Source organism: Protopterus annectens, chromosome 12.part0, assembly GCF_019279795.1.
Source record: "Protopterus annectens isolate FY-2018-M chromosome 12.part0, PAN1.0, whole genome shotgun sequence".
Classification (NCBI taxonomy): domain Eukaryota; kingdom Metazoa; phylum Chordata; order Ceratodontiformes; family Protopteridae; genus Protopterus; species Protopterus annectens.
Genome location: NC_056746.1, coordinates 1,527,492,899 through 1,527,516,030, shown reverse-complemented (window position 1 = coordinate 1,527,516,030; position 23,132 = coordinate 1,527,492,899). Strand labels below are relative to the sequence as shown.

The window sequence follows — 23,132 nt, the reverse complement described above, 5'->3', positions numbered from 1 at the left end:
TTGCTATTGAGTGAAATTCTTCTTTAACACAAAGCTAGCCAATTACCTTCTGCAGCATAATGAAATGTTTCTACTGCCTTCGCCATCAAAGAATGGAAACAAAATGCTTTGAGACGAGCATGAACTAAAAGAGCTTTCTTTAGCTGGGGAGACAGCATACAAGAACAGTGGAAAGAAAATGGAGGGAGAGAGAAACACTTTCACTGGAGCTTGTTGGAGTAAGTGAACCTATATATGCCTAGATAAAATTATTGCTACTAGAAAACTTGGGACCCATATTTTTAAGGCTTATTTGTATAATTAATCTTATTTGTAATTAAACGCACACAAGCTGATTGGACAGAGCAATTAGTGTGCCTGTTGCAAATCCAACATTACCTACAGGAAGAAGTCAGTCTACCATAGCCTGATATATTGCAAACGTAAAGTGCAAGCAACCAAACATTACACCTAGCAAAAATAAGCGATACACTGAAATGCTCCACAAATGGCACTTTGAAGGTTTCTATTATTCTTACAGTGTGTTTTACTTGGATGCTTGTGTTTTACTGATACACTATGCAAGTGTCGGCACCTAAATGCCTTACGCATGTGCTGTCCATCAATTATTTATCTGATTGCCAAGAAGAGGTGGAAAGAAACTGATCTATGAACGTACAATGACATTATTCAAATGCATAAGAAATATTGTTTTTAAATAATAACATTGTATAATAGCAATAAGCCATGTTCATTTGAGAGTAATGCAGGATTTACCCAAGGCTGGCTTAGTCTGATCACTTGGGACTTCATTCTCATGACCAAATCACAGCAGCTAAAAGTGAATCCTGCATTACCAATGCCAGAACCTGACAATAATAAAAGAAGGTAGGATAAAATAACAAAAATGAAAAAAAAAACTAAAGGTATGCCAAAGCTAAGAGAAGAACAATGTTTTATGCCACAGTACTAGGAGTTCTGGCTCAAGCAATCAAAAATTATGTAAAGGGGGAAAAGGAGTTGGATGAATGGATTTCTTCAAAGCTATAAAACCTGAATACAGAACTTCCAGCCATTCTGAAAAAGCAAAGACTGCAAAAATCTCAACTTTTGAAGATCATATAAAAACAATCAGCAGGGCAGAGACATAGCCAAAGTATTGCAAAGGTGGCAGTCACCCCAGGAGCAAGGTGTTAGGGGGCACAACAGGCAAAAGCTCCTCTGTTTGTAGTTCAGAGGTTAGCACTAGGCTATCGACCCTAGGGCCTATACAAGCCTAGCTATAACAATTCCCTGGCTATTTCTTCCCACATTATTTACTTCCATGGACCCCTGTCTAGCAGGACAACTGACGTGATCCCCGGGGTGAATTTCTTTTCTCCCATCCAATCGTCAAGGTTCCTTTTGAAGAGGGCCAAAGAGGTGCTCTGCTTGACATGTATGGGCAGTCTATTCCAGAGTCTGGGGGAGTCTCTGGGTCAGGAACCTATCCCTCCAGCATGTTTTGTTTATTGTGATGACAAGGTTCAGATCCCTGGAGCGTGTGGCTCTGAGGGATTGGGATTTCTTTAAGTGTAGCATGTCCAACAGCTCTGGGTTTGACATGGCCTTGTATGTTAAGCAGAGATCGCCTCTGAGTAGACTATGTGTGACAGAGTATAGCTCGAGTTATTAAAGGTGGTCAGCATAGGGCATCTGCTTTAGGCCTGTGATTCTTTTAGTGAGGTATTTCTGCGGCCTTTCCAGTTGTTGCAGATGTCTTGAGAGGTACATACCAAATGGCGCATTGTATTCTATAATGGGTCTAATGAGGGATGGGTACAGTGGGACAATGACCTCCTTTTTTCTGGATGAAAAGCCCTTAGTGATGAGGTGTGCCACACATAGGATTTCCTGACTGTTGTGGTGATGGGGTTATCGAAGGCGAGACCACTGTCCACCTGTGTCCCTAAGTCTCTTATCACACTTTCGGTGTTTAGTGTACTGCCACCTATGTGGTAATTCATGGGTACATGTTTTTTCCCAAAAGGGAGATCTATACATTTCTTGGCATTGAGCTTGAGCCCATGGCTCTGGCACCAATCATCTGTTTCTGTAAGGCCCTTTTGTAGAGTATCCACATCATTTGGGGATTCAGTAATGGCTCCCAGTTTGCAGTCATCATCTGCAAACTTTATTGGCCAGAGTCCCTTAGTGTTGGCCTGTACTTCAGAGAAGTAGATGCCAAGCAAGAGAGGTCCCAGAATCCTGAGATACTCCACTTGTCACTTGTCTGGAGCTGGATTTGAAGTCGGCTACTTTTACAGTGTGGGTTCTGTTAGTAAGCCAGTTGGCAACCCATCGAGTGACATAGACTTACTAAGCTAGGCATTAATCCCTATCTATGACCCAGAGTGGGGGATGGTGTCAAAGGTCTTGTTGAGGTCTAGATAGGCTGTGTGGACCACCTTACACTCGTCCATGGCTCTGGAGACTGATTCGAAGAAGTCAATCAGGTTCAGGAGACAAGATCAGCCCTTCACGAACCCAAACTGGGTGGAGCCCAGTGTTTGAAGGTTGCCAATGTCTTTGTTTATAAGTTCCATGATAATACGTTCCATGGCCTTGCAGATCAGGCTCGTCAGACTGATGGGGCAGTAGTTCCCGGGATCCAAGGTGGATTCCCCCTTGTGGAGTGGGATAACTGTAGCTGTGCGCCCCTCAGTGGGCAAGAAGCCTGAGGTGAGGCTATGATTAAACATGACACTTAATTGAGGTGCCAGTTCATTTTGTAGCTCATGTAATACACAGCCCGGGATGTCATCTGATCCCATGGATGCTGTATTCTTAGCTTTGGCAATCTTCCGGTATTGAGATGGGCCATTTAGGGGGTGAGAGTGGGGTGAAGTTGGCCTGAATTGATCTGCCAGGATATTGGCAATATCCTTGGGATCAGTATATTTAATGCCATTCTGTTGTAGCTCAGAGCAGATCTGAGCATTGCCATTTAGATTCTTGACATAGTTATAGAATGCCTTGTGGTTGTCTTTGGAATATCTGGCAATTTTATTTTCATAACTAGCTTTGGAGGATTTTATGAGCGATCTCAGCTTCTTACTGAGGCTGGTAAGGGAGTTTTTTGCATCCTGGGATTTTCCTCTTTTCTGCAACAGTTTCTTCCTTTTGTTGCAAAGTTTATTTATAGCAGGGGACCACCAGATTGCCTTCCTTTTTTTGGAGGAGAGCATCTTGGTTCTATTTGGGATGGCACGATGCATGCATGAGTGGATGTGCTCGTACAGTGCCTTAGTGTAGGATTCAGCAGTCGAACTTTCAGTTCCCGTCTGCATGGGTGTCATGAAGGTCGTCACTTCTGACTTGAGTAGCATAAAGTTGGCTTTTGAGAAGTTTTTTGTGGAGGTTTCCTTACTGGGGGGTGGGAGTGGGATGTGGATGTTAAGGATGATTAGCTTATGGTCAGACCTGACCAACGAGGGGGTGACCATAGGTGTGGAGCATCGATTTCCCATGTTGGTAATGACCAGGTCTAGGATATTGGAGCCCCTGGTGGGACTATGGATTAGTTGATCCAGGGCATTGGAATTTATGAATTCCAAGAACCGTTGGGCAAAGCTGTTGGCACACGAGTAGTTTTCCCAGTTAATGGCAGGGTAGTTGAAATCACCCAGTATTAGGGTGTTTGGTTGTATCTTAATATTTTACAGTATGTTTAGAAAGGTGTAGTGAGAATCTTGGGGCATGGTGGGGGATCTGTAGCAAGCTACAATTTGGATTACAGTCTTACCTAGTGTTAGTTGCACCTGGAGAATTTCAGATGCATTGCGTTGGGCAACTAGCCTGGTGATGTGAATACGGACACTACTCCACCTTTAGTGTTTCGGTCTGGGTTTGTAGCCTGGTATTGCAGGGGTGCTCTCTGGAGCCTTGAACCAGGTTTCAGTTACTGCACAGATATTGATGTTCTCCATTTTTAAGAGTGCCTCGAGAGTGTGCATTTTGAGGTTTAGACTTCAAGCACTGAGTAGCATTACCTTTAGAATTTGCATGCTTGTACATGTTAAGGTGGTGGTTTTGTCCTTTGAACTTTACCTGAAACAGGCACTATAGGGGTGACAAGAGCCTTAGCCAGTAACCTGAATCCCAGGGGCGACAGGTGTAGACCATCTCTGGCAAAGCATAGTGGTCTATCGATCATGTCATCCCAGGCAGACAGATATTGGATCCCCTTTGAATGACACCAGAAGCCAATTGTTAAAGTCAATCATTTTGTCTTTATATTGTGGTATCATTCTGGGTGAAGGCAGGATGCTACTCAGGGCTAGGGTCATACCTGCCTGGGCCACATGATCCGAGAGCTCTTCCATGTCTCTTTTCAAGTAGTCCAGGGAGGTATGTCTCAAGTCATTCACTCCAACATGGACAATGACAGAGTCATATTTGTACTTGTCGTAGAGTGACTTGAGTACCTGCATTATGTGGAGTGCAGTACAAACATTCAGAAATGAATGCTGATACTGCATTTGGGGTCAGGGCTGAAAAACTTTAGCTCTTTGTGTGTGGTATTTAATATTGTATCGAGGTGCCGGTTACATTTGTAGCTAGTGGTGTGCTACAGTTTTCAAAGGAAAAAGAGCATTTTTTTTTTTTTTTGGATTTCCATAGTCCTCAAGTACAAAAGAACCTATTTGTTTGTTTTGTTTTTTCTGATCAGGGAACAACACAGGGTGACTGAGTACCTAGTTATGGTTCTTCAGTACAAGGTGAAGTCTCCAGTATAGTAAACATTTCAACTCCAAGACCACCATACAAAGGTGTTATACTTAGTACTGGAAACAAATTACAGGATTTTGCTACAGTTCAAATTTTTATGCAAAGGTTGTGATGAATTGCACTGAAATTTGCTGATCAATCACATTTGCTGAGCAGTTTTATTACAGGGGTACAAAGATGTTCAACTCAAGCAAGCCTAGGCATTTAGAAAAGGATGCAGAATGTAACATAACTGGATGAGGTATATTGGACTAAAGCAGAGCTATCCTACAAGTTGCATGTGAAAGTTTGACACCACAACGTTTTGCTACATTGTCTTGCATTTTAAACTTTTAAACATTGGTTACTCCAAAGTAAGGAGTAGGTCAAAGCTCCCTCCCTACACACTGGTTCTATGTTTCTATTGTGTGAAAGCTGGGATTTTAGATGCATTTTGCAAATGTTTTCTGTCAGCTTTCAGTCTATTGTGCATTGTGAACTGCATCTTGAGCTGGAGAACTTCTGACAGTCTTCATATAACCACCTCTAAGTCCCAAAAACAGCAATGACTGTCTGCTGATGGACTGGAAATATTTGAGATGTGAGAATATTTGACATGATTCATTCAAGGCCCTGAGAGAGATGTACAGTGCCTCTTAGCACAGTAAGTGTAACGGGAGGGGGGGGGGCATCTTTGCTGAAATGATTAATTCTCTAAATACTGTAAAAGATTTAAAGTTTTTTTCAAATTCTTCAAAAACTCCAGGTCCATTGTTTCAGGGCACTGTCAAAGAGCAGCAAGCTCAGTTATCAGAGCTTATCAGCTGCCTTATAGAAATTTCTGGAATATTTCTCTGTGGTGGTACTTTACTGACAGTCAAATAACGTTTTAATTAGACATGGTGCACAGATATCACATTCATTGCATGAAATCATTTTCTTTCTGCAGTTACAAAACAGTCAAGAAAAGAAGACACATTCTAAAATTCAGCAATGTATTATTTAATTTCTGAATTTTAGAATGCGCCACTTAGAAACTTTAAAATTACAAAAACTGCTGACTGTTCTAATGGCAGAAAAGAACAAATGGGGTATGCTGCTACTTGGCATAGGATGTTCTCTTTATATGACCCTCAGTTCAACATTAAGCACATCTCTTTGTATGACGTGCTGGATTAAACACCCAATGACGAATGCTTCTGCAGAAATAGAAAATTCTGACACAAGGCTATTCCCATACAGATAAAATCTAGCTTCTAATGGATTACAGATAGTTACAACAAAGTTTCAGAAAAATTAAAACCAAGTCTGCATGGTACTAAGATGCATTATACAGTGCATGCTAATTTTTACATTATTGCATGCAATGGCACCTGATATTACTGCCAAATCGTCTTACAAAAATGTTGGCTCTGTCAGGGATATTCCATCCTTATCCCAGAATAAGAGTAATAAAGTCACTGTAGGAAGATCTATACGTAATATGAACATGTCCACAACTTAGAGCCTTATGTATGTAATTTAAGACTGTGTTCAGTTCTCTAACTTTACAGGATGACAGTAAATTACCAATGGAAAAAGTGAACAAAACCTGATCTTATAGAAGGATATAGAGCAGAAAGTGTAGATGGATTTTACATAAAAGAAAGTGAATGATAGTGCATTTACTTTCTTTTGAGGTAGATAACAAAATGAGATAAAAGGTTTCATTTTCAAATGATATCAGAACAAATTTCTTGTAGCCTACAACATCAATGTAAAATCTCAGTAATGCCAAGCAAACTCTGTAAGCAGCACTAACATGCGAGTATACCAACACTCAGGCTCAGTCTCAATAAACAAGACTTTTTAACAGATGTTACCTGCATTCTGACTGAATTCAACTACAGTGAAAGCCTAAGTTTGTGTGTGGTGCTAAACTCACACAGACACACATGTAAGTGCTCGTACACTACTGTTTCAGCACTCAGTCCTTACCTGGACAAACTTGAAGATGGCAAAAGCTGGGGCACTGCTTTCGGAGAAGAGAGAACCCAAGATACTGATTAACTGGGTGTTGAAGCAGCTGTCACCAAGTCCCAACAAGAAGCTACACAACATGGCCACTTCCTTACTAGAAAAAAAGGTAAAAAAAAAAAAAAAAAAAAAGGTCACTGATCTTCCCTAACATACAAAAACTGGCTATATGAAGATTCATTTAAGTGCATTATGAGAAAGATATATTAAAAACCTCATATACATACTTTAAAAACTGAAATCTTTTCGACACAAACATGCAGATAACTAAGCTTAATGGATCTGAGCAGCGACATATGCAAGACCAAAATGGCTGGATGATAAAAGTAGTAGTAAACTCTTCTTGCACACTTTTGAAAAAACAAACACATTAATATTGCAGCCATGAAGAATCCTTTGTTAAATGAAAGCTAGCCATGCAATGCTGCCTGTACACCTAATTATGGATATCATGAATGACTTTGCCCAAGAGCTTTTTCAGGCATAACCCCAGAAGGCAGACAATATTTTTTTAGATATATGGGTTACATTCAAATTCACACAACTCTCCATTCAAAGCCACTGATGATGGTATTATGTAGATGGTGCCCTACTGTTCCGTGGATACGAGCAGGGGCAATTCAAGCAACTTTTTGCTCATGCTGACAGAGCAGCTATGCTTAATACACCATGGTAATGAGACAATTTGATACTCTTGTGTATCCATTGGTGGGATGATATTGTTTGTGTCTCTACCTGAGGGACGTAACAGGTGCAGTTGGGTTAACATGTTTGTCTCCACTGTACACTGCAATGGAATGTGTTTTTTTTTTTAATGCTGACATGAATGCTCTTTTAATGTTGGCAATACATCAAAATAACATGGTGTTTGGGCTCTAGGCTGTGTAGTTGCCTACAGTTCTTCTGCAGTTACTCTTTCACACTGTGCTACTCTTTCACACTATGCTATGGTCTTCTATTAGCAAATCACCTGTGCAACTGGTCCCTTCTATGCATGCAGTTGCGTACGGTGCTGTTCCACTGCATAAAACACTTTATGAACCAGTCTAGTAGGTCATCTGGACTGCACATCAGCACAAAGCAATTATGTACATGGTTTATGAAGAAAAATAAAGGATTGCACAAGACATTTTCGTTACATACCTAAATGGAAATTAAATAATTTAGAAAAAGAATGAATAAATCTGTCACAGATGCAGAGAAATACCGATGGGAGAAACAAGGTAGATATAGCTTTTTCAGCATATTTTTTTGCTGCTCCTTACTATCAGCATTAGATGTGCATCAGCTCCCCTCCCAAATTTGGATAACCATGAGAGATGGCTATCTTTGCAGGAGATCTCCTTAGGTAAAGAATACCACAACAGTGCTATGGAAGGACATTTGCAGATGCCCAAAACACTTATATCAGAGTTTAAAAACAAATGAAAATATGAAATTCATATCCAATTATGAAGTTGTTCAATATGTCACTAAAGTAATAACACTGCTGTTCAATATGCCACGAAAGTTCAGAGCTGTGCTGCAAGATTGTGGGACAACAGCGCTACCCCTCTGCTCAAGGAGTACGGGATAATAATTATTTAGGGAACTACAGGACATAAGGGTTACTTACTCCATAAAGGGAGGGGGTGTAAATTACCCATGGAACTACAGGACAACAGTGATATCACTCCCTATGGGGGGGGGTGCATTTTTTTTCAGAGAATAACAGGGCAACAGTAGTACCACTCCAAAAGGGGAAGGTATTTCAGGACAATAGTGATACCACTCAATAAGGCTGAAGAGGTGAGCTTTTTCAAGGAGCTGCACGACAACAGTGATACCACTCCATAAGGGTGAAGGAGCGAGCTTACAAAGGAAGTTGCAGGGCAACACTGGTACCATATGCATAAGGATGAGTGAGTGAGATTTAGTCAGGGAACTACAGGACAACAGAGATATCACTCTATTGGAGGGAGGGGGGAGAATTATTTAGGTAACTGCAGGACAACAGAGATATCACTCCATTGTGGGGAGACATGAGATTTACTCAGGTAACTACAGGACAACAGACATATTACTCCATTGGGGGTAGGGGGAGAATTACTCAGGTAACTACAGGACTACAAAGATATCACTCCATAAGGGGGGGGGGGATTTGGAGAACTAAAGGCCAACAAAGATACAACTTCATCGGGAGGGGGGTGAGAATTATTCAGGAAACTACAGGTCAACAAAAGTACCGCTTCTTCAGAGTGGTGGGGAGGATTATTCAGGGAACTTTGGAATAACAGTGATACCACACCATAAAGAGGAGGTTGAGAATGACTCAGAGATCTACAAGGACAACAGTGATGCCATTCCATTAGGGGGATGGGTGAGAATTATTCAGACAACTAAGGTACCACTCCATAAGGGGAAGTGGAATCCATTTCAAGTTGTGCAGATTGATATTGAAAAACATACAGCAGGAAAAATGAGGTATTAACCAAAGAATAACCAGATGCTGGGTCATACTAAAGAGAAACTTACTCAACGGGTGAGGCTGTTATCCTGCAGTGCACTGGTTAGACCTCATGTGGGATGTAATATTTTTTTTTATTTATTTATTTATTTAACATTTGTTGACCGGGAATGTCCGACTAGGTTCCACAGAGCCTGTTTTCAGCGGAGGCCCGGGGAGAAATGCTCCAGATGCATGTCTTTGGAATGTGGGAGGAAACCGGAGTACCCGGAGAAAACCCACGCGAACACAGGGAGAACATGCAAACTCCACACAGAAGGCACCCCAGCCGAGAATCGAACCAGAGAACCTCTTGCTGTGAGGTGACAATGTTAACCACTGCACCACTGTGCCGCCCCAATATGTGAGATTGTTAGACACTACAGGGGGAGCCATCCATTTGTATTGGGTAGCCAGCTCTATGGTTTAAAGGAATAAAATCCTGAATATGCCCCATATGGCCAAAACTGAATTAGGAGCTTTGGCATAGAAGGATGACATGAGGATGGGATACTGCAGTGGCTAATGTTGTCTCTCCCACATTGGTGAGAGAAGCCAGTGTTGATCCATGTTGAAGACAACAACTGCACACTTACCTAAGCAGAACAAAGTGCTGCAAATAGGGACATCATGTGTGGAAGAATGCATGCATCTTATAATGCAAGCATGATGTGGAAGTCATGCTTGTGGCCAGGATATTAGGACTAAAAAGTAGAAAATACCTGGTCCTCAATGTGATGAAGACATCATGCCCAGCATTTACACTGAAAGGAAGGAGCGGGATGTAGTATTCTTACCCTGGGGAAGAAATGGACCATGACACTGGTGGGGAAGAGGGTTTGGAAGTCAGAAATGGGGGGGGGGGGGGTCAGGACAAAAAAAATGAAGAACATGGTGAAAAATAAAGCAACCAGATTAGAAAAAGGATTTGAAAGATTCAGTTATAATCAAGAAGTAATTAAACTGGATGAGACATACGACAAGGTACAAAACCTGTTTTTATGAAGCTGCAGTACATATGAAAAATATGAAAATTTGTCCAAAAATGCACCTGTTCTTTTCAGTAATGATGCAGTAAATATGTGAAATGCTTCAAACTACATGGAACAAGTAATTCTTCTCATTTGAAGAAAAGTAGCAGAGCCTTGAAAAATTTTTGCACAGCTAAAATATGAGTTTGCTTCCTGACAAAAGCTATGTTACCATATTTAGGTTAGGACTTCCTGGTTATCCAACTAATGTTGTGGAGGAAACTGTTTTGATTTGAAAATCCAACCTATTACATGGTATAAATATAGGGTTTCTTTCCCAATAAAAAGGAGGAATTTGAATAAATTGCCTGTACTAAAACAATTCCCAGAACCTGCCTCGCTCAGGCAACTTGCTGACATTCTTCAAGTAAATTTGGCTCTTCATTCTAACTTCAGAGGTCAGCTGTTGAATTTAGTCAGCTGGGTTTGTGTTTTCCTCTGGCGGTGTTCTGTGGACTTTCTGAAACTTTCTATGGCCAGCAAATAAGAAGAGACACATTTTCTTTGTAACTGTTAAATCATATTAAAAGCCAAAGTAGACAGAGTAGAGACAAATCCTTGGTTAGTATAATGTTAAAACTAAGTAGCTGAAATTTATTTTTTTTTCTAAAGTACATCTGGTCAAAACTTTTTATTTTATGTAAGTGCAATATTACATCTGTATGCAGATCGAATTTTCAAACTATACTGCTTAGTTTCTTTAACTAAAGAATTTTAATATTAAATATTAAAAGCTTGTAGCAGGCCACTTATGTATATAATAAGGGTAATTGCGTAAAAAATAGTAAATTATAACTGCTGGCTTTCACCTTTCTAAGAAAGACTGCTTTGCTATAGCCATTCTAAGATAATTTCATGGTTGGTTCATTTAAGAGCATACAATATAATTGCTTCATTGGTGTGCCCGATTGTTCTAGTTGTTGGCAGCAGATTACATAAAAGCAGGAAGGTGTAAGTAGCACAGAAACTGGTATTTACCTCTCCTAAAGATTACTGTGAGAATGAATCCTAAATAGCTTTATCCACATTATAATTACTATTATTAAAATTCCATGGTAAAGCACTGGGCTGACAGCAAAGTGAAAAAAATCCTATTAAGCTAGTTGTCTTACAGCTTTGCCATCCAACTGTACAGTATGGAACCCATTTGGCTGTGACTGCTACTGGCTCATAATCCAAGGCAGCAGTTTACCCGGCATATGTTCTTAAGGTCAGCCATCCTTGTGTTGACTCCTTGAACAGAAGAGGGTCCACTGTGCGCGTTTTTGATTGGCTCATATACCGGTATACGAGCCAATCAAAAAGCGGAGCTCTGTTCAATGCGGAATTGCTTGATGTTCCACACTGAACAGAAGAGGGTCCGCTGTGTGAGGTTTTGATTGGCTCGTATACCGGCATACAGGCTAATCAAACATTGCCAAACACTGACTTCTTTTTTTTTTTGCTCTTCAACCTAAGTGGTCCAGAGACTCTAGAAAAGCCTGGGGAAGCACAGGAAACAAAGTCTGAAGGGACAACATCCAAAAGGAAGAAATCTTCAGAAAGGTGTTTAAATGAGAAAGGTCCAGAATGGGTCTCCAAGTAAACCTCTTTTCTGGGAGCCAAAAACATTGTGGAGTAAAAACCCTTCCTCCTTTGAGAAACTGGAACCTCCTGAATAGTTTGAGTCAAAGGATCCTGAAGCATCCCTGGAAAGAAACCCAACTGTTCCAGAGCAGGCTCAGGAATGCCCATAAAAGGGAGAAGAGATTTCCAGATCATGTAACACTCCAGAGGTGGATAATGGACAGAACCCAGGAATCCTGAGTAATCTTTAACAAAACTAGAAGGGATACAGAAAGACAGAGAGAAAGAGGAATGTGGCTGAGAACAGGATAGTCAGACAGTCAGGAAAAGGAGATTTCTGTGTCATAGGAGTCAGGGTAGCTTTAGAAGGAGAAGCCCTTTTATCCCCTCTTTTACCCTTGGGAGGAGGGCAAGACTGCCTACAAGGAAAGACCAGCTTATTAGGGTAATTTCTTTGAAATTTAGACACAGGAGAAAAAAAAACACATTTAAGTTCCTGTAAAGCCTTGCCCTTATCCTGAAGAGAACAAAACAAATCAGCAGCAGCTACACCAAATAAGTGTTTGTTATCCAGAGCAGCATCCATCAACTTAGCTTAATATCATCAGGCAAAGGTTGAAGCCAAAGCCAGGAATATCTCCTCACTGCAGAGTAAAATCCATCTTTGTTTGGCTTCCTCTATCTTATTTCTTATATCACCTCCCCTCCTTGAACACCTTAGAGATATAAGAAATAAAAAAAGACACAAGTGCTTTAGCAAAACATGTGGAAGAAGAAGATAGGAAACATATTTTTAATTTCATGGTTTTAGAAATAATAAATAAAAGTAAGAGGGGAGGTGATATAAGGAATAAGGTAGAGGAAGCCGAACAAAGATGTATTTTACTACTTCAGGCAGATAGGTCTCCTGGATTGAACAATGCTGTTTCCTTGAAGCCTTTTTTAAAATCCAGACCACTAAAACATTAAGTAATATGGATTATTACATAAAATGTGTCTGTTATATGTATATTTTATTTCATCTTATGCAGAATATAAGGCAAATTAATGTACTGATGTATGCAATTTTAATTAGTCTATGTCATAGTTCTATATGTGTTTTCATTGGTTGAACCATATTTTAAATACCAATGCTTTAACTGTTTTTATGAGTCTGAAGAAGCGATCAGCTGACTTAGATCGCGAAAGCGCTTACTCTTGTTTAATAAAGTGGTGTGAAACTGCAAGTGAACCGTTTCCTACCTTGACTACTACATCTCAGTTACAACTTTTGGTTTTATAAAGGGCACTACTGTGAAGCTGCAAGTGATTTATTTCCTGATGTGGATTATTCCATTTTTATCTTCAGCTGTGGTCTAACCATTGGTCTTTTCATTTTTTTCGCTTGAGGTGTATACCAGGCGTTTATCCAGCTTTTGTTTTCTTTCACGTGTTGATTGTGTAGGATACCTGTAGAGTTAAATTTTCCTGTAAAACTAAATCCTAAGCTAATATGGCTACTCTGCAAAGAGGGTACAACTTAGTTCCCCCTTGCTTCTTGATGTACCATATGACTGTGGTATTGTCTGTAACCACTTGAAGAGCTCCCAAGGATCAAAGATGGCTCAAAGAGTTGAGTACCTTGATCAGGGCAATTATCTCCTTCTATCTGTCCTTATTGAGCCGACACCCCCTGTACTTTTATCCCACCCGAAACTGTTCCCAAAGCAAAGTCTGAAGTATCTGTGGTGACTTACTGCTTTGGAGCAGGGAGGGAGAAGGAAGACCTGGATTTAAGGATATTTGTTGTCTCCACCAAAAGATTTTTCCTCTGACAAATCCCAGCACTGGGATCTGAAAAGATAAAGGGGGATCAAAGAGAATGCAGATATCACTGTTTCTTTCTCATGTGGAGTCTTGCCAGGAGTATCATGAGAATCACAGATGGGCATGAGACCCAAACTCCTGAGGTATTCCCTCACAGTGACTGAATTATGAGTCAAAAACCTTAGAAATAAATGTAGACAAAGATCTATTTTTCCCAGGGGAAGAAAAGCTCTCTGAATTGAGGTGTCCAGTTGGCATACCAGGAATACAATCCAGTGCGTGGGAGTCAAGAAAGACTTTTGAACTGTTCTCCTGAAATCCTGGTGTGTGCAATGGATCTCTCACCAAAAAGAGAGATGCATGACACCTTGAAAAAGACTGTGCAAAGATAAGCGAGTCATCTATATATTGAAAAATGTGGTTATCCTGTAGCTTGCAATGAGCTAAACACTTTGTGAACACTCTTGATGCAATGGATAGTTCAAATGATAATGTGATCCAGACAAAAAATCCTTAAGAAACATCTGAAGTCTAGATGACTAGGGATGTGTTGATAAGAATCTTTTAAGTCTAGTGTTATGAAGAAACTTAAAAGAGGCAGAAGAGGTAACAGGTTGTGAAGTGACATTTTGCATTTGGGCACCATCACAAACAGGTTTAGGGAAGAAAGATCCTGAACTGGTCTCCAAGCATTATCTTTCTTTGGCACTAGGAACATCTTTGAATAAGAACCCTTTGGCACCTGGGAAGGAGGAACTGGTTCTATCACTTCTTTGGCCATCATGTGATGAAGAACAAGTGGAAACAAAAAAGTCTGATTTGCAGGATGAGGAATGGCCACCTGGAAAGGAGGAATCTCCTCCTCCTACCATCTGTAAACTTGACAAATGACTTTCAGAACCCATTGGTTTAAAACAATCTATTGCCAAAGAGAAAAATGGAGATTCTGACTTTCTGGAAGAGAAAAGGAGCCATGGTGGGAGAGGGGTCATAATATCTCTTGAACAGTCATTCAGACTTGGACTATCCTTGATTTTGTGAAGTTTAATACTTTTTGGAACCTCCCTTCTTCTTAAACATCTGTTTACCTGAAATATGTTGAGAGTGTTTATTCTGTTTTTTGACAAAACTGGACGAGGAGAAAGTAAATCCCTTGGACAATAAGGAATCAGCCTGCCCCTTTCATCACCTCTGAAGCAGAGGGGCCAAACCTTAAATCTCTATCCAAGGGAGAATTTAAAATCTCATTTTTTACATCTGAGAGGTCCTGAGAATGAGGCCAAACAAACCTCCTTAAAACAGTACCAGTGGCCACATCAACATGCATCAACAGAGTCATACACAAACTCCAAACAATGAGTAGTGACCTGTGCAATAGAAGAAACTAAGTACACTTTTCTTCACACGAAGTTGTAGATAAAACATTCCTCATACTTTCACAATTTGTCAGAACAACTTTTAACATATGAGCCTGATCATTCAAAATTCTGAAAATCAAAGCTGCAGAAGTACACACTATTTCCCCATACCTACCAATAATTTAGCCATCCTTATTAGAAGGAACAAGATTAAAATGAACTGCTTAGCAGCAGTGAACACAACTAAGGCTACAGCTGCTTGGTCAGGATTGGGAATAGTGTATAAAATTTTAAAAGATTTAAAAACTTTATACATCTTATCTAACTTTTTAGGAACAGCTGGCTGACTACCAGGAAAATTGCAGGCAGTAAGACTACATCCTCAAAGCAGACAGGACAGGACAAGAGAAATGGGTGCAGGTTCTGGAAAATCCTTCTGTAACAACTCTTAGTTAAAACCTTGCCATTCTCTCATTGAAAATACTGGGACATTCTAGCAATAGTCTCACAGAAAGACCCCCACCACCAACAGGGTGAATCCGGAGGAGGAAAAGAGGAATCTCTCTTTCTTTTACCAGAAACTACTTTACAAGAAAGATAGACTGAAAGCCCTGTCACTGTACTCTACATCTTATAGGCTGCTGAGATGCGACTTCTGCCTGGCCTACAGTGCAGTCTCTGACCCTGCCCTGATGGAAAGGCTGCACATCCACAAGTCAAATGGCACAAGAGTCACGCTCTCTAAGGATCTTAACCTTGCCTGACCTAGCTTGTGACATTTACAGAACATGCCAGAGAGACAAATATAGCTCTCAGATATTGCCACTCCTCTGGAATAAACTTCCAGTTCATATGAGGCAGAGCTTCTCGCTAATCCTATTCAACAGCAACCTAAACAAATGGATGGGAGAACTCAAATTCACACTGGGGGTGGCATCCATGTCCCTCATGGGCAGGGGTAGTCAGTGTTGATCATAGACTCATTCTGCAAATTATGTCCATCTAACCAAGGAAAATTGGGAATTAGGGATTAACATGGCTAGGCTTGTAGGGGCTCTATGACCGCTAGCCTAGTAACCGCCTATGAACCTATGAATCAATAGCCTGAAATAAACCCTGAGCCAGTCCAGGTTAACTAATCCTATTCAAAGAAATTTGAGGAAAAGTATGTGCATATTTGGCTTTCAGTTCCTTTTTGACATGAAAGATGTGGCCAACTGTGCTGCTAATAGCAGCTGCTTCTCCAGGGATGGACATAGCATTCTGAAATAACAAGGAAACCCTCCCTGTTTCCTCTCACAGGACCAACAAAAATACCTCTCCCTTGTCCACTGAGGGGACTCCAATAGCCACAGTGGACACTTCTAACCCTAGTCTACAGTGGCTGTAGGTGCTACATCAGAGGGATCAGGAGTAAAAGATAAGTGGTCTGAGGTACAACAAATGTCCACAGCAGAGACACTCAGCTGTGGCTAGGGCAAATTGCTATCCTGCTGTGGTGACAAAGGCTGCTTTCTTAACTTTTTCTTTTTGCGGCTGGAAGGAGGACTGACCATGGGACCAGTATTATGTTCCATGGTCAAGCCGAAAATAGTACTGCAATCCCAGGGAAGACAAACAGCAAATACCAGTAAAACTACCAGTCCACAAAAGTTAACTTTTTATTAACAGAAAAAACATAGTAAAAAATCACTTTAAAATACAATGGTAGCCCAACAATGGAAAAATAAATATTTCTACACAGAAAACATGTTTTCAGTTAGTTTGCACTACTTTTAAACTGGCAGGAAAAAAATAATGCTCCATTTAAAAGGACTTTATAGTCTCAAGACAGTCCATTAAATAACAATATTCCTAGCTTTAAAATAACTTTCCTAAAGAGAAAAGTAATAAAATCATCATCTACCCTCTTTTTCCCATTTTCTACGTGGAGGTCCGGGTGTCGTGTTAACTGTTGCCATCTCTCTCAAATCAATGCCACACTCTTGCCTTCAACACTCATGCCTGACTATCGCAGATCATCTCTCCCATAATCCATCCACTTCTTTACTGGACACCCTCATTTCCTCTTACCTTCTTCCTGTCTGTCCCAAATCATCTTCACCACACTGCGTTCTACTTTTCTGCACATGTACCCGAACCACCGCATTCTGTTGTCTTTGAACTTTTCTGCAATTCTACTCTTATGCCCTCATTTCTTCATCTGTCCCACAATGTGCATCCTACCACACTTCTCGGCCATTTAATTTCTATCACCTCTAGCTTTTGCATCTGCTATGTCTTTACTGCCCAGGTTTCCATACCATACATTAGTACTTGTCACATCACTGCTTTGTATACCTTACCTTTCAGCTTCTTTGGCATTCTTCTGTCATATACTACACCTGACACTCTGTGCCATTTGGCTGCAGCCCCTCTGATTCTAGCTTTGACCTCCTTATTCAGACTTTCCTTCTCTACTAAACCACCTCTCACAGATACCTGAAGCTGTTAAACTGTTCCACTATCTTCCCTTATATCTCAATTCTAGGCTTATTTTGATTTCTCCAATTTGCTGCTATTACCACTCTATTATCTGTACTTAGTTTCTACTGAAAATGGAAATATATCCAGTTGGACTAGCCCGGCCAACAAATGTAAAATAAATAAATAAATAAAACATAGTTTCATGCCATGTACCTTCAGTTTTGCATTCCATTCTGCTATCCTTTGCTAAAGTTCTTGCTCAGAGTCTGCCTGTAATGCCACATCATCTGCATACAGCAACTTTGTTGATCTGTCCCCTCCAACCTGTTTTCTAATGTAGTCCATCACCAATATGAACAGCAGTGGGCTCAAAGATGAACCCTAGTGCACACCCACTCCCACTAGGAACCCCTTTATGAGATCAAACTTTGTTCGTACTTGAGTAAGTGGGTCCTTGTACATAGCCTGCACTAATTACACTAATGTTTCTGGGACTTCAAACTGCCCAAATCAGCTTTCTTGGGACCTTGTCATATGCTTTCTCTAAGTCTAGGAATGCCCAGTTGGACTCTTTCCTCACCTATAGTTTATTCTCAGCTATCTGTCTCATTGCAGACATCAGGTCAGTTGTGCTGCATCCTGAACTGAATCCAAACTGCTCATCTACTATCTTACTTTCTACCGCTCTTTGTATCCATTTATCACCCTCGCCAAAACTTTTATGCAGTGTGACAAGAATTTGATACCTCTGTAGTGCCCTTTGTCATATTTGCTGTGACTTCATCTGAGCCTGCTGCTTTTCCCTGACTTCATTTTCCTTGGTGCTATTCTTACGTCTTCTTGGGTGGGCTTCTATTCTTCTCTCATTGTAGACTGTGTCTGGGGCAGTACAACTTCTGTGGGTTTTTTATTCAGAAGCTGCTGGAAGTGCTCCTTCCATCTGCCTTTGATGTCCTGTGGACTGGTGAGCAGGTTGTTGCTGGCATCCCTTATGAAGAGTGTCTGACTATCTTCTTTTTCTTTGTGTACTTATCTTGCACAACCTAATGTAGTTTCTTTGTGCCACCTACTCAGTCACTTTCCAGAAGCTGGTAGAGTACCTCTGAAGCCCTATTTGTGGCTATTGCAACTCCTTTCTTAGTTGTTTGTTAGCCAACCAGCATTCTTTCTTAGCCTGGTCCATCTTTTCTCTCTCTCTCTCTCACTTTTTCCTGCAGTCTTTCTTTCATTTGACGAATTCCTGGATTTCTGCATTCCACCACCAGCTTTCCTTATGTACCTCATTTCCATACTTGGCTCAGCCACATATCTGCTCTGTGGTCCTCACACATGCTATTTTGAGGCGCTGCCATTCTTCTTCAACTCTACTTCCGCCTCCTCTCTGGGTGCTACAGCCCTGAGTAACTTCTTGAACTGTTGTACTTTCTCTCCAGTCAACTTCTAGGTCTTCAGCCTGGTCTCTGTTGACCTTAGAGCCTTATATGACCATTGCTTGTAGATGAGTGTAGCAATCAGTGATTTGTACTGTAGGCAGATTATTTCACTGGGGATGACTTTGCAAACACTGATTCTATACCAGTGCCCTTTCCTTACTAGGAAGAAGTCTACCCGAGTTGTATGTTGGTCACTCTTGTATGTGATCGTGTGACACCCTATCTTTCTGAACCAGGTGTTGGCTACTAGCAAGCCATCTGAAAGACATGCAAGTCTAAAATGACCTCTCCTTCTTTACTCCTGTTTCCCCACCCATGTGGACCCAGGCAGTCCTTATATCCTGTTCTGTTTGTCCTGATATGTGCATTCAAGTTACCCACTATTAACACCAATTCATGTTATCCTGCTTTATCTAGTCGGTCCTGCAACTGCACTACTTTTCTCACAACCCTGCCGTGTAGGGCACAGGATGAGCTTATGAATACTGCCCTATCATTACAGTGGAGTCTGACTGCCTTGAGTCTGTCACTAATTCTGATGACATCCCTCACTACCTTCTGAAGCCTCTCTCTCACCACAATTCCCACACCATTTCTAGCCTGTCCTCCTCCTGGGTAGTAGAGTCTGGATTCCAAGCCAAGTGTCTTTGCTGCATTGCCCTTCCATCTTGTCTGTTGAATACATAGGATGTCCAGCCACCTCTGTCTCATCATGTCATCCACTTCCAAGCTGCTTCCTGTCAGTGAACCTACACTGAGTGTTGTATTTCTTAGTTCATGTTTATCAGGTTGATTGCCATTATTCCCAATTTTCTCTGCCCCCAACTTCATTCATTGGCGAGTTTGAGATGGAAACACTCAGCATGTTTTTTGGAGATGGGAAGAATGCCATACAGACACAGAGAGAACATGCAAACCTTGTACCTCGTGCATGGAAGGTGAAGACTTTAACCATTATGCTGACTGCTCTGAAGAGAAAGTAATAAAACATCGACAAAATTTAAGAAAATGTTATTTTTTTCTCCAAAGGGATCTTGACTGTCCAGCAAAGAAAAGTACAAGTTGACCATCAATCCTTAAAAGTTTCAGAGAAGCATACTCATTGATGGCAGTGAAATTCTGTAACATCAGACTTCATATCCCTCAGAAAATACATAATAATGCAAAACCTGTTATTCTAGCAACTATCTGGAGTTTACAGGAGGAGCGATATTTAATCTGTCCCTATTTTTGGGCCTTTGTCCCAGCATTATTTTTGGTTTTGTTCAGAATGCTTTCTCTGAAAGATTGAGAGGTATGAGAAGGTGCATTTTTAACTCAGCTATGGGTCCCAGAACTGCCCCTAATTTGCAGCCAAGCTCTAGTAATAGATATGGCATAGGTAAAACCATTTGGAAACATGTATTTGAGAAGCTGTTTTTTGGTTAAAAAAAAATCGGGAACATTAAGGAGTTCTACCTGAACAAATAAGTCTTTACAGTGTAAATGTCCGATCAGAATTTTACACAGTTCAACAGGTCAGGAATGCTACCGGAGTAAGTGCAGGGTAGTTTTTTTTTTTTTTTTTTCATAATTCTTATCTACAGTCTGAAAGAAAACTGGATGAAATCAGGCAGATGACTGAATTTTTTAATAAGATGGGAGCAGCACAAAGGATTTAGTGCACCAGCTTCATTCCAGGCAGAAATATCGCCAGCAAGGGAAAAGTGTGAGCTGCACTTACCAATTTAGAGCACTTGCAGGAAACTCAGAGGGATCCTTGAAAAGAAACACACCATCAAGCAAAGCAACCAAGAGCTTGTATCCATGGCAAGAAGACTGGGGTTGGAGTGAAGCAATTCAAGCACAGCTGTGCCAGTTTTTTTTTTTTTTTGCATTCACAAACTGTTCATGATTTGAGTCTTTTCCCAACTCATTATCCTTCCTGTTCATCTGTACGTCTGAGGGTATATATTTTGCACATCTCTATAACTTATATCACATGTTCAGACCCCTGAGTGTTTTGCCACATCCTTAGCCCATAACTGTATACACACTTTGCACCATTCCCAGCACTTACAGAAGCAGATGCCACTCTGGTTTGAAGACTCCAACTATACTTTTTATTTGGTCAACAACAATCTTTGCAAAATTAAAATGTCAAGTCACCTCTCTGATGGAGAAACCAATTCAAAAGTGGAGATGAGAGAGGCAGCCTGCATAACACCATGAGCTGATGGCTTAAGCTCAGATTTGACAAATTCACATTCTGTAAGTACTTTTCTCTCTGACAGATTCCCACATACTGTTTGCAGCCTTCACTGTAGTTTCGTGAAAATTAGTAAATCTCATCTCCATACTAACCATCAGTGAAGCCCAGGGATTATTAAGTGCTGTGGTCATAAAAGAGTCCCTATGAGCAGTGCTAGAACTCAGCAAGTCCCTTCCCAGTCTGCCGTTTGCAAAACTACTAAATCAGGGACTGCCTCACAAAGCTGATGTCATCACAAATGCCCTTGTATGCTGCAGGATATGCTGGCCATGCATGATGACGTCAGCCATAACTTACAATTGTAAATAAAAAAAATATATAAGGAACTGAAGGGGCCACTCAGAAATTCATGGCACCCCATTATTTTGCCCTCAAAATTAGTAAATACTGAGGAATTCAGTATGGTTGAGTGGTATGGTGTTACTGAATCTAAGTACAGGAAACTATAAATACCTTACCTAGCTAAATGTAAATAGTACCATGTTGGCACCACCATTCCTTTCTGTCTTGAGAAGTATTCTTCAAGATAAGGGAAAACCAAGTGCTGGTTCCAAAGATAACTCAACGCATCAGATGAACAGCCTTGATAATTTGCAAAAAAAAAAAATTAAAAAACACCTCTGGAATTTGGTAATCAGTAAGAAAGTGAATACATTTATTCAGTAAACCATTTAAATAGATAGTCCACAAAAGAATTGTTTGCAGCCATGACCCAGATAGGCAAATTGCAGAGAGTAATATGACAACGTTACACTTACGTTTACTGTACAAGAACAAACACACAAAAGGTTATGATTATGTCTCTGATTGTAACCATGTTATATGTTCGAGACATGGATGCCAAGAAATTCATCTCTATATCTGTTGTGCATAGACTTTTATCTACTCTGTGTATTACCAGTCAGAAAAAAAAGTGTTTAACTGGCTTTTAAAGCCAGTAAAGCACTTAGCAAATGCTATAAGTGGAGGGAAAAAACATCAAGGACTTTTTTTAGTCCCATTCTAATTTTTAGTTAAAGGTTACTCACAGACTGATACATGTAAATTCTGGGGACAAAGCAAAAATATGTGCCAAGATATTCAGACATACTTGACAGTAAATCAGAGTCCCTTGTCTGAGGTTTTACGTAACAGCACTTAGGGAGTGTGTAAAAAGAAGTTATGTCTTACCATAACGTCCCATCTGTGCTATCGATCTTCGCTAATCCTCGGAACCGACTTGGCCATTTTTCCAGCATGCGCCTCCCAAAACTCTTGAGCTAGGCTCTACCCATAATGCTCCACACTAAATTACCTCAGCTAGAGTTTGCCTATAATAGTGACACACAGACAAAAAGTAATAAATAAGAGACCATATCTGTGAACCTATTATGAAGCCAGTCTTTGGGAATATTCGGTCCACTAAGAGACTTAGGAAGGGGAAGGAGGGGGAGATGTCAAAGATTAGTGAAGGCCGACAACACAGATGGAATTTTATGGTAAGACATAACTTCTTTATCTAATGTTGTCAATCTTCACGTAATCCTTGACTGTCGGACAGAGTCCCTAGCTACCTAAATCTTGGGAGGTCTCACGAAAGAATATTCCTGAGCACCATCGAACCAAATGATGCACATTGACTACAGACCTGGTCCAGTTTGTAAAGAGTAATGAAGGTATGAGGAGATGTCGATGTAGCTGCTGCACAAATGTCATCTAAAGAAGCTCTAGCATGAAAAACTGCAGAAGCTGCTGCAGCTCTAGTTGAATGAGCTTTCACAGGACATGGTGGCTGAAGTCCCTTTGAGTGATAAATAAAGATGATACAATCCGTAAGCCATTTAGCTAAGGTAACCTTAGAAACTGAGTTACCTACGGAAAGTGAGGAAAAGGCAATGAACAGTTGGTCGGATTTTATGATGTCCTTTGTTCTGTGAAGTTAAAACATAATTGCCTTTGAACATCTAATAACTACAGACAGTACTCTCCCTTATTACAGAAATTAGGGAAAAA

At 40.6% G+C, this 23,132-nt stretch overlaps 1 protein-coding gene across 3 annotated transcripts in view; it reads right to left on the bottom strand.

The window, feature by feature from the left end:
- Positions 1-23,132, bottom strand: part of MFSD11 (major facilitator superfamily domain containing 11) — a 2,028,489-nt gene that overhangs the window by 126,104 nt on the left and 1,879,253 nt on the right. For all 3 annotated transcript variants that reach the window (XM_044090491.1, XM_044090492.1, XM_044090493.1), the window contains exon 13: positions 6,706-6,841. In XM_044090491.1, the coding sequence (XP_043946426.1) occupies positions 6,706-6,841 (136 nt within the window). The remainder of the gene's footprint in view (positions 1-6,705; positions 6,842-23,132) is intronic.